The 15,018-nt window shown below is 35.0% G+C and overlaps 1 protein-coding gene across 2 annotated transcripts in view; it reads left to right on the top strand.

Annotated features, from left to right (window-relative positions):
• The first annotated feature begins 3,341 nt into the window (after positions 1–3,341).
• Positions 3,342–15,018, top strand: part of usp12b (ubiquitin specific peptidase 12b) — a 34,634-nt gene continuing 22,957 nt past the window's right edge. For both annotated transcript variants that reach the window (XM_059354673.1, XM_059354672.1), the window contains exons 1-4: positions 3,342–3,535; positions 9,925–10,005; positions 11,678–11,761; positions 14,289–14,418. In XM_059354673.1, the coding sequence (XP_059210656.1) occupies positions 3,488–3,535; positions 9,925–10,005; positions 11,678–11,761; positions 14,289–14,418 (343 nt within the window). In that variant the 5' untranslated portion in view covers positions 3,342–3,487. The remainder of the gene's footprint in view (positions 3,536–9,924; positions 10,006–11,677; positions 11,762–14,288; positions 14,419–15,018) is intronic.

Raw genomic sequence — 15,018 nt, 5'->3', positions numbered from 1 at the left:
TCCTAATTAATTCAATATTTTTTACTTTATTCTAGCAATTAATTCAATATTTACAACTTTATTCTGGTAATTAATTCAATATTTACGACTTTATTCTGGTAATTAATTTAATATTTTATTCTGGTAATTAATTAAATATTTATGACTTTATTCTCATAATTAATTCAATATTTTCGACTTTATTCTCGTAATTAATTTAATATTTTTTTCTGGTAATTAATTAAATATTTATGACTTTATTCCCATAATTAATTCAATATTTTCGACTTTATTCTCGTAATTAATTAAATATTTCCCACTTTATTCTCGTAATTGATTCATTATTTTCCACCTTATTCTCAAAATTAATTCAATATTTATGACTTTATTCTCGTACTTAATTCAACATTTATGACTTTATTCTCGTACTTAATTCAATATTTTATTATCATAATTAATGAAATATTTATGACTTTATTCTCGTAATTAATTCAATATTTACGACTTTATTCTCGTAATTAATTTAATATTTTATTCTGGTAATTAATTAAATATTTATGACTTTATTCTCATAATTAATTCAATATTTTCGACTTTATTCTCGTAATTAATTTAATATTTTTTTCTGGTAATTAATTAAATATTTATGACTTTATTCCCATAATTAATTAAATATTTTTCGAATTTAATCTCGTAATTACTTCAATATTCACGACTTTATTCTCGTAATAAATTCAATATTCACAACTTTATTCTCGTAATTAATTCAATATTTACGACTTAACATTTTTTATTATTTAGATTGTTTGATTACTTTCTGTCTTTAAGCTTAATTTAAAAATATCCCCAGCGAGACAAATTTCGGGGAATAATGGAATAGCGAGAACTACATTTTGACCAAAGCTCCGCCCGCCGATTCGGTCCCCCGTGTTAGAAACCAAACGAACCCGTGTGTCTGTGAGTGGAGCAGTGGAGCGACACTCCCTCACAGCTTCCCCACATCCAGCCCCGGACCCGGCCGAGACAGCGAGCAACACCGGAAGCTGCGTGTATAACATTCAGAATAAAACACAACAAACAAAGATTTCCTACCTGATTTTATTACATTACAATAAGAAAAACTCTATTATATAGTATAATCACCAATTACTGAGCCCCTCTTTCCAGACTGGACTCACACATCATTAAGCTTTTCTGTGGGTCAATAAACAAGGAAATTAATACGTTTATGATAATAAAATGAGACAAATGAGATTGTAGGAAGCAGTAAATATTTTATTCTTCTTTAATTCATCAGTGTGTGATGAGTAACCTATGGAAGCCCAGTCCTGCCACAACTAAAATTTACTTTGTTACGACAAACTTCAACTTTATTCTCGTTATCAATTCAATATTTACGACTTGATTCTCGTAATAAACTAATTAGTTACGGCTTTATTCTATTATTAATTCAATATTTTCGACTTTATTCTCAGAATTAATTCAATATTTATGACTTTATTCTCATAATAAACTAATTATTTACAGCTTCATTCTATAATTCATTCAATAGTTTTTACTTTATTGTTGTAATTAATTCAATATTTACGACTTTATTCTCCTAATTAATTCAATATTCTCTACTTTATTCTCCTAATTAATTGAATATTTTTTACTTTATTCTCGTAATTAATTCAATATGTTCGACTTTATTCTCGTAATTAATTTAATATTTTATTCTCATAATTAATTAAATATTTACGACTTTATCCTCGTAATTGATTTGAGGATAAGGAATCGTAATAATTATATCTGTCTAGAATATAATCTAAGTTTGTTGCATACTTTTTTTTTCTTTTCCCCTTCTGTGTTTCTTAATTTTTAAGTCTGACTGTAACCTGTTATAACCTTTAATAAAGTTAATAACAAAAGCAAATAACATATTCATCATACTAGGTTGTTTTTTCAAGCAAACAAATATTAATAGTATAATAAAAATCACAAGTTGAAGTATTTCATGTCATTTCATGGTATTTTACCGTAAATTAAACTGATTCATTTTTACAGTGTAGATGTCTCATTTAAAATGTCACCAAAATAAACTGTAGATGTTGTAAGAAGAAGTTGTAAAAATGCAAATAGATCAATATGTATCACATGTAGAGACCCAATCCTCTTTATTGCAGTGAAATACATAATTAATTGAGTTTTTGACAAATCCATAGATTTATTAAACATTCATGGATAAATCTCATGACCCTTTTTTGGTAAATTTCAGATACACAAATAAAATCAAAATGGCTCAAGTGAAACAAAACAAAACAAAAAACAGCATAATTTACTAACTTTTAAAGTGCTTTTTAAAACGAGTCAGAATATGATGTAAAAGTCCATTTCCAGTAGTTCAAGTCGAACAGCCCCAATCAAGTATTGAGTCATATAGATGAACATACTTTTCAGAGGCCAACATTTCCATATTAAACAGACTTTTGTAATTCAATTTTTTTTGAGAATTTTAGGTCTTCATTGAATGCAAGCCATAATCATTATAATTAGAAGAAATTAAATAAAATAAGACATGAAATGTTTCATTCTGTGTGTAATGGGTCTATATAATGTTTTATTTTCACTTTTTTAATTGAATTGCTGACAAAAATAAACTTTTCTATGATATTCTAATTTATTCAGATGCACCTGTATATGATGCATGTGAGTATGTTATTATGGACATCCATTATGGATTTTTTGAATTGTTCACACTTCTAGACATGATTGTGCCACTTCCAAAGAGTTGCAGGACTTATCGATTGCAATAAAAAACAGTGAGTAAAATGTAAAAAGAGCAACAACAAAAAAAGCCCCGAAAAGGCTTGTTGGAGTTTGGAAGGTTAATTAATTGAATTTCATGACAAATCCATGGATTTATTATACATCCATAGACAAATCTCATGACCCTCTTTGGTAAGTTTCTGATACAAAAATCAAAATTTGCCAAGTAAAACAAAACAAAACAAAACAAAACAACATAATTTACTTACTTGGAAAGTAAACCATGAACTCTTACCTGACATTTCTCAGGCTTTGTATCACAAAGTACTGTTGGTGGACTCATCCATACGTTGCATTAACTTAAACATCAAATCTCTTAAAAGTGCTTTTAGTGTGCTAGCTCCTACAGATACAAACATCTGACTAGCACTCCCTCCTCTGGGAACCTTGAGTAAAATTCTCAAAGAGTTGCAGGACTTAAACATTGCAATAAAAAACAAAGCGAGTAAAATGTAAAAAGAGCAATAAAAAAGAAGAAGCCCTGAAACAGCTTGGGGTTCAGAGAGTAAAGGTGGCGTTTTATTTTGAAATCCATGACCGGAAGTGTTTGATACTACCGACCGGGCGGACCATAGATATCTATAAGAAAGGCGTTTATATAGATCTATCTATGGGGCAGACGGATCTCCCCGGAACTCGGCAGCCGCATCGGCTCTGATTATTTCAACATCGGGGTTCGGTCCAACATGGCGGCTTACGGATGGAAATACTGATGACAGTCCGCAAGATCGCCTCGATTTGTACGATGGTAAGGAGCTTAATGTTGAGCTTTGGGCCGCTGGTTGTTGGTCCGGAGAGCCCGGACAGCTAACGGAGGCTAGCCGCTCCGCTAGCCTGTTTGCTAACATGATAATAATAACACACCAGAAAGTTGTAGCCTGTTAACAGTTAGCTCCCAAGCCTTACATATGCCACAATTTGGTTTAACAAACCAGCTGCTATTAAGCACAAACAAAGCTTATTTGTCAGTTTATTTATAAGCCAGCTGTAGTTTGTTTAAGAAGGGCAGGGTTGACCAACGGGCGATAACTAGCTAGCTTAGCCTGCTAGCCCAACGCTAGCCCCTCTGGAGCTCTTTGGGCAAAGTTGTTTACCCACAGTCACAATATCCGTCCTTTCGTTATTACAGCTCCCTTTTAACCCATAAGAACCCAAACCCATTTATCCTTGAAATAAAATTATGGGGGATATACCACAGACCAAGTGGACCACATAGAACACATTTATGATGTGTTTTTAAATACTACCCCTAAATGTCAAAGATCTGTGATGTGACATATATGTCACAGTAGGCGTTTAGGGTATGATTTGTATGACATCGTCACACTGTTAAAATAATCGCCTCAGTCATTTTTTATCAAAGTTGTTTTTTTTTGTTTTCTTTTTTGCCTAAATCATCTCCTCATGACGCCGGCCACCTATGGTAAAATCACCTCCATCCTCAGTTGATCAGATCATGTGATTTTACCCCTTTAAGATCATCACTTCTTTGACAATTTGCCACATTCATAGGAATCAGATAAGAACCCAGCAAAGAAGAGCTAGAGGGAGATTGTTTAGTTATCAGTTTAGTTTATCACTGTTTTATTGTTGACACTAATATTGGTAACACTTTACTCTAAGGTGTCTACATAAGATTGACATGAGTGTGTCATAAACATGACATGGGATGTGTCATGAACATTAATGACACTTTGAAGTAGCATTAATGCTCATGATACTTGTCATGTCATGTTTCTGACAGCCTTGCTAAAGTGTTACCATATCTTGCTTGAGTCACAAAGGCATGTTCCAAAAATTGCCTAAGTCATTTATTTCTCTTAAGTTACATAATTTACACACAGTGTTATTATTTTAACAGGGTGACAATATTTCTTATTTTAATATAAATAAACTTGACAATTTGAAATTAGCTAAAATATGTGTATGTGTCGCTTAGGGATTTAATGAGTTAAGGTGAAGCATAAAGCTGAATATGAGAGATTCTAGAAGACGTGTTCTTATGGGTTACATGGCTGTAGCACCCACAAAGGGAATTAAATAGCTAAATATTTTCACGGTCAGCGTGTATAAACAACTCCAGCCAGCTGACATCTCTTAATCTGTAACTGATGGAGAAATTCAGCATTTCCTGTCATGGGATACTCCCTGTATGTCTCCTGTGGGCGAATAATATTCAGGTTTGTTTTTTTTTTTTTTTTTGCAAGGCATAATTTTACCTTGGAGAAACTCTTACAAAAGACAAGTCCTTTTAACCTTCTTACACCAACCCCCGCCCCGTTTTTTTCTTTTTAACTTTCACCTATTTGGCATAACCAAATGGAAAAACTTATAAAAGAATAACAGTGAGGCCAAAATGAATGTATTTGAAGCTTCAATAGAAAGGTAATATCTTGTAGTTTCTCAAAATGTGCTTGTGTAATGTTGCTAAAATACAACCTAAACTACATCAGTTGAAACATGACTTTGTGTTGTGGCAGTAGTACTTACCATACTTACTTACTTGTAGCTGTACTTATTTGTAGTATGAACGTAATATCTCAATTTTTTAAGTTTATACATGTGTACATGGGAGGTAGAGAGCTTTTAGTTAGGGATATACACTAAAATATAAGTGTTAGAATGGTTATTTAAAAGGTTTAAACAGGAAAAAACTTTTTTTTTAAACGGTTTAACTGGCCTCACTTTGTCAATTAGTCGACTCATTGGTCATTTTGGTCTTTGTCAATGTTGATTAGTTGGTTATTGTTAATGCTTTTGTCACGCAGAATGACTTATTTCCAAGAAATTTATGAGCAAATCTCTGATAAATAGAAGATTTACACTGTCACTTTTGCACGATTCTTTCAAATGAAAGTTTACAGATCTGGCCATTAAATTACATTGATTAGTCAACATAATCATATTAGTGTTTTCCAACTACGTATTTCTTTAGATGAGGACCAAGGCTGAGAGAGTGGTGCTTCTTTTTTCTTTCCTCTTAGACGTTTCAAATTTCCCGTCATAGTCTGTCATCTTTAGCTCCCAGTGAGCCGCAGAAGCTTCATGCTCTATATTTATTTCTGCACATTATATGCTTTTCAAAGACTTAAATCTGCCATTTCAAAAGGATTTAATAATCTGATAGTCTATTGATCCTCGGACAGAATATCAGGGATGTCAGAGGTCAGGGTCAGCCTCGCTCAAAGACGCCATCAGCTGGCAGATGCTTGTAAACACGGAGATTCTCCAGTTGAAGGACAGCAACCTGTTTGTCTGTGAGGTCGGGGTTAAAAAGGTCAAAATGCTCTTGTGGCGTCTGACCAACAGCTCCGTCTTTTGTTTATTTTGCAGCGTAGCTAAGTCACAGAGGCAGGCATGGGAGCTTAGAGCTCGAAGATTAACTTCTGACTGTAACTTATCCCGTTTCTGCCCGCTGCACCTTTCACAGCTGACAGACGGTCAGGCAGATGCCACGGAGGAGTCTGCTGCAGTTTTTTTAAATTTGTTAGCTTCTGCTGGTGTCCACGCGTGTGTGCGCCATAAGCAGTAAGCTGTAACTTACCCAGTAACGCCGTGTTACCGCCTTAAAGTGTGAAGATTGGCATCATGGTGGCACATTACCAGCATCTACCAGACAAATACTAACAAGGCTAAATATTAGCTGTGTCTGGCTGCTTCAGTCCTCTTTGGCAGTCTACCAGTTGCTGCCCGGAAGGTATTTGTTTTTCAGAAAATCAATTTTACTGGTGAAGCCGTGAAAGTCACTGGTGGGCCTGCACAGCCCAGAGCTGGACTGCTTCGCCTCAGAGTCGATGATGTAGCAGCATTTTGGAGATGGCTGTTGATGTTTCCAGAAAACATAAATGTAGTAAACAGACCATCGAGACACTCATGTTTATTTCACTCCAGGCACTCTAATGATGGTCTAGTCCAGAGGTCGGCAACCTTTTCCATGAAAAGTGACATTTTTGGCCAAAAAACAGAAAGAAAAATCCCTCTGGAGCCGCATCTTTGAGCCTTATAATGAAAGTAATTTGCTAATTTCTCGCTGCAAATCAAGCAAGTCACTCAGCGTGAAGCACTGGTAGTGAATGTAAGCGAATCTGTATTTTCTGTTGTAGCTATTTTAGGCAAAAATTTAGAGGACAGGGCAAAGGGCCAGATGGTCATGGGTTATGATGCACATTTAAGTCGACTAAATATATCTTTTCCTGTCCATAGGGTACATATTTTTACAGTTGGATGAAATTGTAGACAAATTCCATATAATTTTTTTTGTCAAAGCAACAGGGAGCCACTGCAGATGGCCTGAAGAGCCACATGTGGCTCAATTTTATTTTTTTAAGTAAAGTATTGATTCAAAACTTGTATCATATTAACACGAGTAGGAGAATTTTAAACATGGGAATCCTTGGTCAACTTGGTGCTATTGATTACTTATTCTTTGATCACATATACCACAAGATTCATTTTAGTAGTATTTTTTAAAGACGTACTATGCAGGAATTGTAGCGTGCTGTTTATAAACACAACCTTCAATCTTGGCCCCTCCTCCCAGCTCAACAAAAACAGAAAATCCAGATTCACTATTTCTTTGTCCACGTGACGCTTTGGTTTGTTATATTTTTATATATATATATATATATATGTGTATGTATATAATGTATATGTGTATGTGTATATATATATATATATATATATATTATAGCTTTTTTTTCGCTGTGGTTGCTATTTTTGTTGTTGAGGGTGACGCCCAGAAAGGTTCAGAAACCAGCAAAATGACAAAAAAAAAAGAAAATACAGGAAGAAGGCAGGATCTCTGCAGATACAGACACTGTCACACACGTGACACAAGTGAGTCAGAAGTGATGATTGAGAGGGATTATTTTTGTATGTCTTGTTTTTTAGGACTTCAAAATCTCTTAAAAGTTGACTGAAAGTTCCTTCTCCACAGCAGTTCTGGAGCTTTTGCTCATCATAGTTTTACAGATAATACACGGTTTATTTTCTTAATTTCTAAAACAAGGATTTCTAGAATAACATGTTTGTTTTCTTCAAAACAAAAAGTATCAGCCAGTTCAAAAGTATGCTGTCGAGATGCTGATGTAAGACGGCGAAAATACTTTTCTTCTCAGCATCCTCCGGTCCGATTGTCACGATTAATTGAACATGATCACAACATCTAACAGACAGTCAGTTAGCCTTGCTGTCAGGAATCTAGTTTCAACTGAAGCTGGCGTCTAAGAACTTTTTCAAGCTTTCATTTCCACAAGTTCAGGAGTCCAAGCTAAATTCATTCAAGCGTGTGTTTACAGCTCATATTGAACAAATTGTTCTGCCGTTTTCAGGCGGATATTTGGCTTTCCTCTCTTTTTCCGACATCAGAAAGCTCGTCTTCGTGTGCTCCGGCTTTGTTTACAACTCTGTGATGTTTGGACACCGTGTTGTTAGATAAATAACCTCTGCCCAGGCTTCATTTGCTCTCCTTTGTTGACTTTACATGGACTGCAGTGTGATGAGTAACAACTGAGTGGCTCCACTTATGTAGTCATTCACCTCCTGAAGGAAAAGCTGCATCATCGTTATCATCATCATCATCCCCTCTTCTCTCTCTCTCTCTCTTGCCTTAATATAGTATTTGATTTCTTGAAGTTCTGACCCGAATATCATCCTGAAGCAAAAGGTTTAATGACGTCTGAAAGACCTGTTTCACCGATGTTAAATTACACAGCTTTTAGGCTTTTATATCTCACCAAGAGAGTTAAAAAGTCCCTTAGGTAAAACAGTGCAAAGTGCAAAAGCAACACATTATAAGAGGACAATTAAATACAATTACAGTATTAAAAGATCAGTCATTAAAAGAGCTAAGGGAATGGGAATATAAACAAACTAAAATATTATTAAAAAGTTTTAAAAACAAGAAATTTAGACTGATTAAAAAGTCAGGCAGTTACACAAAAAAAATTGATATTGAAAAGTTGTTTAAGAAGTAAAACGGAATTAGTGTAGATTACTTCTGCAAATAGTTTTAAAGAGCTTCATACGGTATATATCAAGTTTGTTTAATCTATAATGTAAGTGCTCATTTCAGCTTTTTCAATACAAACATGATTTTCATCTGCCTTATTATCTTGTCTTCTTTAATTTTCTCAAATCTTTTGTCCGTGTGTGCACAATGTACGGTTTCTGTCTCACGCCGTGTGGAAACTTTTTAGTTTCACACACAGTTTTTCCGCTTATAGTCAGACGCTTTTTCAGAGTGTAACCTCACCGTTGAGGTCATTTGTGCACAAATTCATTTTTGACATTTACTGGTTTTTTTCCATTACAGGGTTCGTACAAAGTCTTGAAAGTTTGGAAATACTTTATTTTAACCATTGTATTTTAAAGACTTCAGATTTACTCCTTTGACTTTTAACATAATGTTGTGTTTTTATGTCCATATAATTACTCATTAAATAATCTTAAACAAAGCATACTATCAAATTGAATATGAACAGCTGGTTAATTAAACAAAATGTCAATATGCATTAAAAGATATTCTGTAAATGTTATTTAGAAAGGTTTTGATGTGATGAAAGAGGCTACATGTCTTGAAAGAGCGTAAAGTGCTTGAATTTTCACATTCGAAAACTTTTCTAAAGTTTTTTACTTGTTTATACCACAAGTTTTGTTTTTTCTCTCTTTTAGTTATTTTTCAAGCTCAAAATCTTAAACCCTTTTTTTCAAATCTATAGGACATGCAACCATCATTTTGTCTGGCATGCTAATAATTTTTGACATATTTTTTCATTTAAAACTTCAACATTAACTTTTGTTTTTTGTATCGACATACTCTTTAAATACAACATGTGATGCCTTTTTTTTTTTTATTTATGTTTTAAAAAGAGTCCCGTTATGATATATATCCAAACGAATCACAATAATTAGAATGTAAAAATGGAAGAAATGAAGCCAGAAACACAGCTGCAACAAACAGATGGCTAACAGTCCAGCAGAGCAGGGAGAGAAATATCCGGAAAAACGGAAAACAATGAGGAGGAAGCAGGAGGACAAAGGAGGGATTCAGATGGATAATTTTATGTAAAAGGAAATGTTTACTGTACTGTGTTACTGCACGTGCATCTCTGAAATGTTTCTTTTCTTCTCCGTCAGGGCGCCAATGCCTCTGCCTTGGAAAAGGAGATTGGACCGGAACAGTTTCCCGTTAATGAACACTACTTTGGATTGGTCAACGTAAGTGTCACAAACACGTCTCATCATATCCCTCAGGTGGTGTTAAAATAACATACCTCAGAAGCACCCCCCTCCAGTGTTTTCTTTAGGATTGTTTTCAGCGGGGGTAAAAGCTTATTCGTCTCCTGGATGGTGTGTGCGTGTAAATATCAATCAGCAACTGGACAGCAAAACAAGCTTTAGAATCAGTGTCTCCCACAGGATTTTCTGGGGCCGAAATTTTTTGCCATGAAAGCCTAAATTTGGTGGCGTCTCGCACATTCTAATGCCACGATTCCATCTTAATCATTGCATATTTTTAATGAATCAGAATCAGAATCTGTATCAGAATAGTTTTATTGTCATTGCACAGGAGTCTAGTGAAATTTAAAAAAGAGCAGCTCTTGTTTTAGTGCAGGCAGATAATAATTTAAACATAAGAAAAAATATAAACCCTTTTTAAAGAAAGCACAAGAAAAAAAAGTAGGGGGGGCAGCAGAATGGGAGATATTTCACATAAATATAAATATATTGCACTGTTGTTCCACAGTTTTGAAATTTTTATTCTTTTCTGTGTTTATTTTTTGGAGGCGTTCAGGGCAATGACGGCTTTCGGGTAGAAACCGTTCCGGAGTCTGTTTGTTTTCGTCTTTATTGCCCTGAAACGCCGTCAATTAATTATTGTAAAGGAAAAATGGGGTTCTTCTGTTTATTTACAGATACAGATTTGTCATATTTTGACGGTCTTCTCTGTGGTGGAATCTGTTAACACATCCATATGCTCTTATTTTGAAAGCTACATGTGTTTGGTTTTATTTTGAAGGGGGGTCTAACACGTTCTTACCGTAAGGCTTAGCAAATACAAGTGGACGCTACGGAAAAAGGATTAGGGTCAGGTCGGAGAAAAAGATAAATCATTATGTAGTTCGAGAAAAAAATCTAAATGACGAGAATACAGTCTAAATAAAATGTTGAGAAAATGCTTATAGATATAATAAAAAATCACATGAATTACATAAAAGCAGATTTTCCCCAAAACATAGTTATGGTAACCTTCTACCAAGAATAGCTCATTTGTGTGTCAGGGGATTTTAGTTCTTGGACACCCTTAAATATTGTAGTTATTGCTCATTTTATGACGTATAAAAATCAGGTTGTAGCATGCAGTCTACCTAACTGTTCGGATAGAAAACAATGTTACTCTGATGACTTATTGACACAAATCTGTGAATATCTTTACAACATTACGAAAAAAAAAAGTTGATTTTATACTCGTCATTTCAACATTTTTCCCGGAATCGTATTTCGACTTTATTCCCGTTATTTCGACTTTTTTTCTCGAACTGCATTATGATAATGATTAGATAATTATTATTTTTTCTACCTGGCCCCAAACCTCTTCCGAACCGCCGTGTGTTTTGTTCTCTTCCAGTAACGTTAGCTAGCCATCCACTCTAACAGGCAGTCCAACAGAGTGTTGGCGCTGTGGTCACTCCGACAGAGTTATAAAAAATAAAACAATCCCCTACTCTGAAGTAGTGACAGGGAGAATATAGCACCAGTGGGGCGCCGCTACTACATGAATATAGCAAAACCCTGAAGTAAAACAATACAAAACATACCTCAGGAACATGCACCCCTGCATTTTTTTTCTCTTCATGTATCTTATTGTGTCTTTTTTCTTTTTCTCCAGTTTGGCAACACCTGCTACTGTAACTCAGTGCTGCAGGCTCTGTATTTCTGTCGACCGTTCAGGGAGAAGGTGTTGGCGTACAAGGTAAGTGATGAGAGACACCAGAGCCGTTTAACTAGCAGTGTTTATGTCCTCATATTTTTAAAAAATCCACTTAAATATTCCCCAAATTAATAATGTACTGGCCTGAATATAGGACATTATTTTGTGTGTCATATTACATTCAAGGACTGGATATTTAGGTATTCAGGAAGATGAATGTGGCAAGGCAAAGTCCCTGCATTATAGAGTGAACTTACATTTAGAGAGTGTTGCATAATTGGTTGTCAGTAGCTGTTATTTTGCTGTTTTTTCATGTCTGTTTTATAACAGAGTTAGTCTTACAGTAAGTCAGCTTCGTGGGAAAGGAAAACTATGGATAATTACAAGATGCTTGAATATACTTGAATATATATATTGAATATATGTAAAATAAGACAATCAGACGGTTGCAAACAAGTGTCAACAGTTCAGCCTGGTAATCTAAACCACTTTACATCAGGGATGTGATTTCTCCTGATTGTTTCGATGTATAAGTCTCGAACTGGAAGCATTTGAAGGGTTTATTTTTGTTGTTGTCACATTGTACTGTACCATTGCACTGTGGCCTTGTTTTTCACTGTAATATAAAAGTCCTGCAGCTCTATAGAATCAGCACAATCATGGCTAGAAGTGCTAAAAGACTAAAAATGCCTTTTGTACAGAATAACAGTTATAATGACTGAAATTACAAAAAGAAGTGCATGTTGAATATATTTAATATCTTTTTTAGCAAAAAGTGGAATGAAATATAATCTATATATACACAACATGTTTATAAGCGTTAAAAACATCTTCGACATATTGAACTATTTAAATTTTTATGACCTCTCCCCTCTGCTCTGTGTAAACCGCCTGCAGTTCAACAAAGTTTTAATGACTTTTTGTTACATGACTGACTTTTACAGGATCTAGTTAGTGAAAAGCTTTATTTTTGGTGACATTTTTGATGAGACACATGGAATTAATTACTTGATTAAATAATAAACTGATTAAATTTATAGCTGGAGCAACAAAAAAAGTAACACCAAAGTTGCAACGAAGAAGCTTTACCTGGTTTAAACCTCATTTCTGAAAGCTCAGGTAACACAGAGCCCGACACATCTGTGTGTGCAGTGGACTGTTGCTAATGATTTTATAGAAAGATTCTCTGCTTGTCAAATATATGAATCCAAAAAGCTCCCGGCGACATGCTTGTGCCACAGTGGAAATACATTTCTGACAACAACAAAAAAGTGATTAGGAGCTCTGGGAAATGCAAAGAGACGGCTCCGACTGCGATCAAAAGCTCGACTGCAGAGCTTGTGAATATGTGACTGATGAGCAGAATGAAGAATTAGCTTCACTTGAAAACATACTTGTGGGATTTACAGTTTGTTATGCTTTGATGGAAGTATTTCATGTTTCATTTTTATGAGAGAAAAGTCTTCAGGGATCTTATCTTTGGGAAACCTTCCCATGCAAGACAAGTCTGATAAAGTATTTCCTATCTTCCAAAAGTCTTTTTACAAGGGCGTTGTCTATATTTGAGCCAATAATAGTTCACAGTTGTAATTGATTTTATCTTTTGTCTAACCCTCTGAACCCCAACAAGCTGTTTCACAGGGTTTTTTTTTTTAAAGCTCTTTTTACATTTTACTCACTGTGGCCTTGTATTCCACTGCAATATATACATTCTGCAGCTCTATGGAATCAGCACAATGACTAGAAATGGGAACAACTCAAGCATGTCTTTTGTGATCTTTTGTTTCATGAAAAAGAAGAAATAAAAGTTTATTTTTTTGATAACTTATTTTACAAGAATAAAAATAAGATGGAATCTATTTACAAGTGTTACAAATATTGGGGGCTCCACATGCTATACATATTTACATTTCTTGTCCTCTCCTCTCTGCTCTGTGTAAACAGCCTGCAGTCCACACTTGAAGTTTCACAGACTTTCTGTCACGTGACCGCTTGACTCAGCAGAATCAACCGTGGCTCCTCAGTTGTGCCGAAGAGCGCAGAATTTAATATTTTTTTACAGGATCTTGTTAGTGCCAACGTTTTATTTATGTGCAAATTTGTAAACAAGACATGTAGAATAAGTGATGTTAATTAAATATATCACTTTTTTATTCTTAGATGGAAGCATTCTTCACGCATAATTTGTTAATGGACCCTTAGAAATTAAAAAAAATCCCAACTATGATTTCTACGTTTGCAGTGCCGGGCTATGATAAAAGGTGTAATTTTGGCCCTTTAAAAAAAAAAAAAAAAAAAAAAGTTATCATTATAATATTTTTAGACTTCAGAAAGTTTATTACCTTAAGGAGACCGACTTTAAAACCTCCTTTAATTTTTTTATTCTTCAATAACGTCTCACTCTGATTGATGAGTTCAACATTTCATAGGTCCTCAATATCACATTGTGAGTGTGTGTGTTATGGTTTTGTGATATCACTACCATCCATAAGATTAATTGATATTGTTCAGTTCAGTTCCCTTGAACTTCATAGCTCCATACTTGAGTTAACAGTCCTCCTTCTTCCAGGTGCAGCCGCGTCGTAAGGAGTCCCTCCTCACCTGTCTGGCTGACCTGTTCAACAGCATCGCCACGCAGAAAAAGAAAGTCGGTGTCATCCCTCCCAAGAAATTTATCTCACGGCTGAGAAAAGAAAATGGTAAATATCATTTAGTGTAATATTGTTTTCCTGGGAACCAGACGAACCTGCGAGCTCATGTTTTATTTTCTCTAGCAGTTGGTCTGATCCGTCTCTCGACAGACTTACAAGCACAACCGCTTTTCTGATGTAGGGTGTGTTTGATGCAATGAGTGGTATCCAGGGCAACGCACCAGGCTCATGAAACACAGGTTAAACATGTCAAACTAGGCAGCACTGATCGAATGTCAATCAAGATTCTGTTACTGTCCTGCACGTTTCTGACCCGGCCAACATGTTTGTCCTACCTCGAAACAAACGGCTGGTTCGATTGGTTGTAGATGGGGATGGGAATAATTAATCGATGATCGATTAATGGTTGTTAAGAAGTTGGTCGATCACATGGAATTTTTTATCGATCCGCGTATCATGTTAGATTTTATCTCTGACTGCGTATCAGTACTCACTGACTAACTGAAACATGGCCGGATGTTCAGTTCTGCGTCCGTACTAAATAAGCTAATGAGCTGAGAATTAAGTCGGATAAAGCTACAGTTTTTTGCAAACTGAAAGCTGCAATAACAATTATTAAACCCAGAAATATAAGAGTATTACTTTGAG

This window comes from Centropristis striata, chromosome 17, assembly GCF_030273125.1.
Source record: "Centropristis striata isolate RG_2023a ecotype Rhode Island chromosome 17, C.striata_1.0, whole genome shotgun sequence".
Lineage (NCBI taxonomy): Eukaryota > Metazoa > Chordata > Actinopteri > Perciformes > Serranidae > Centropristis > Centropristis striata.
Note: the sequence above shows the minus strand (reverse complement) of the source record. Positions and strands in the feature narration are given on the sequence as shown.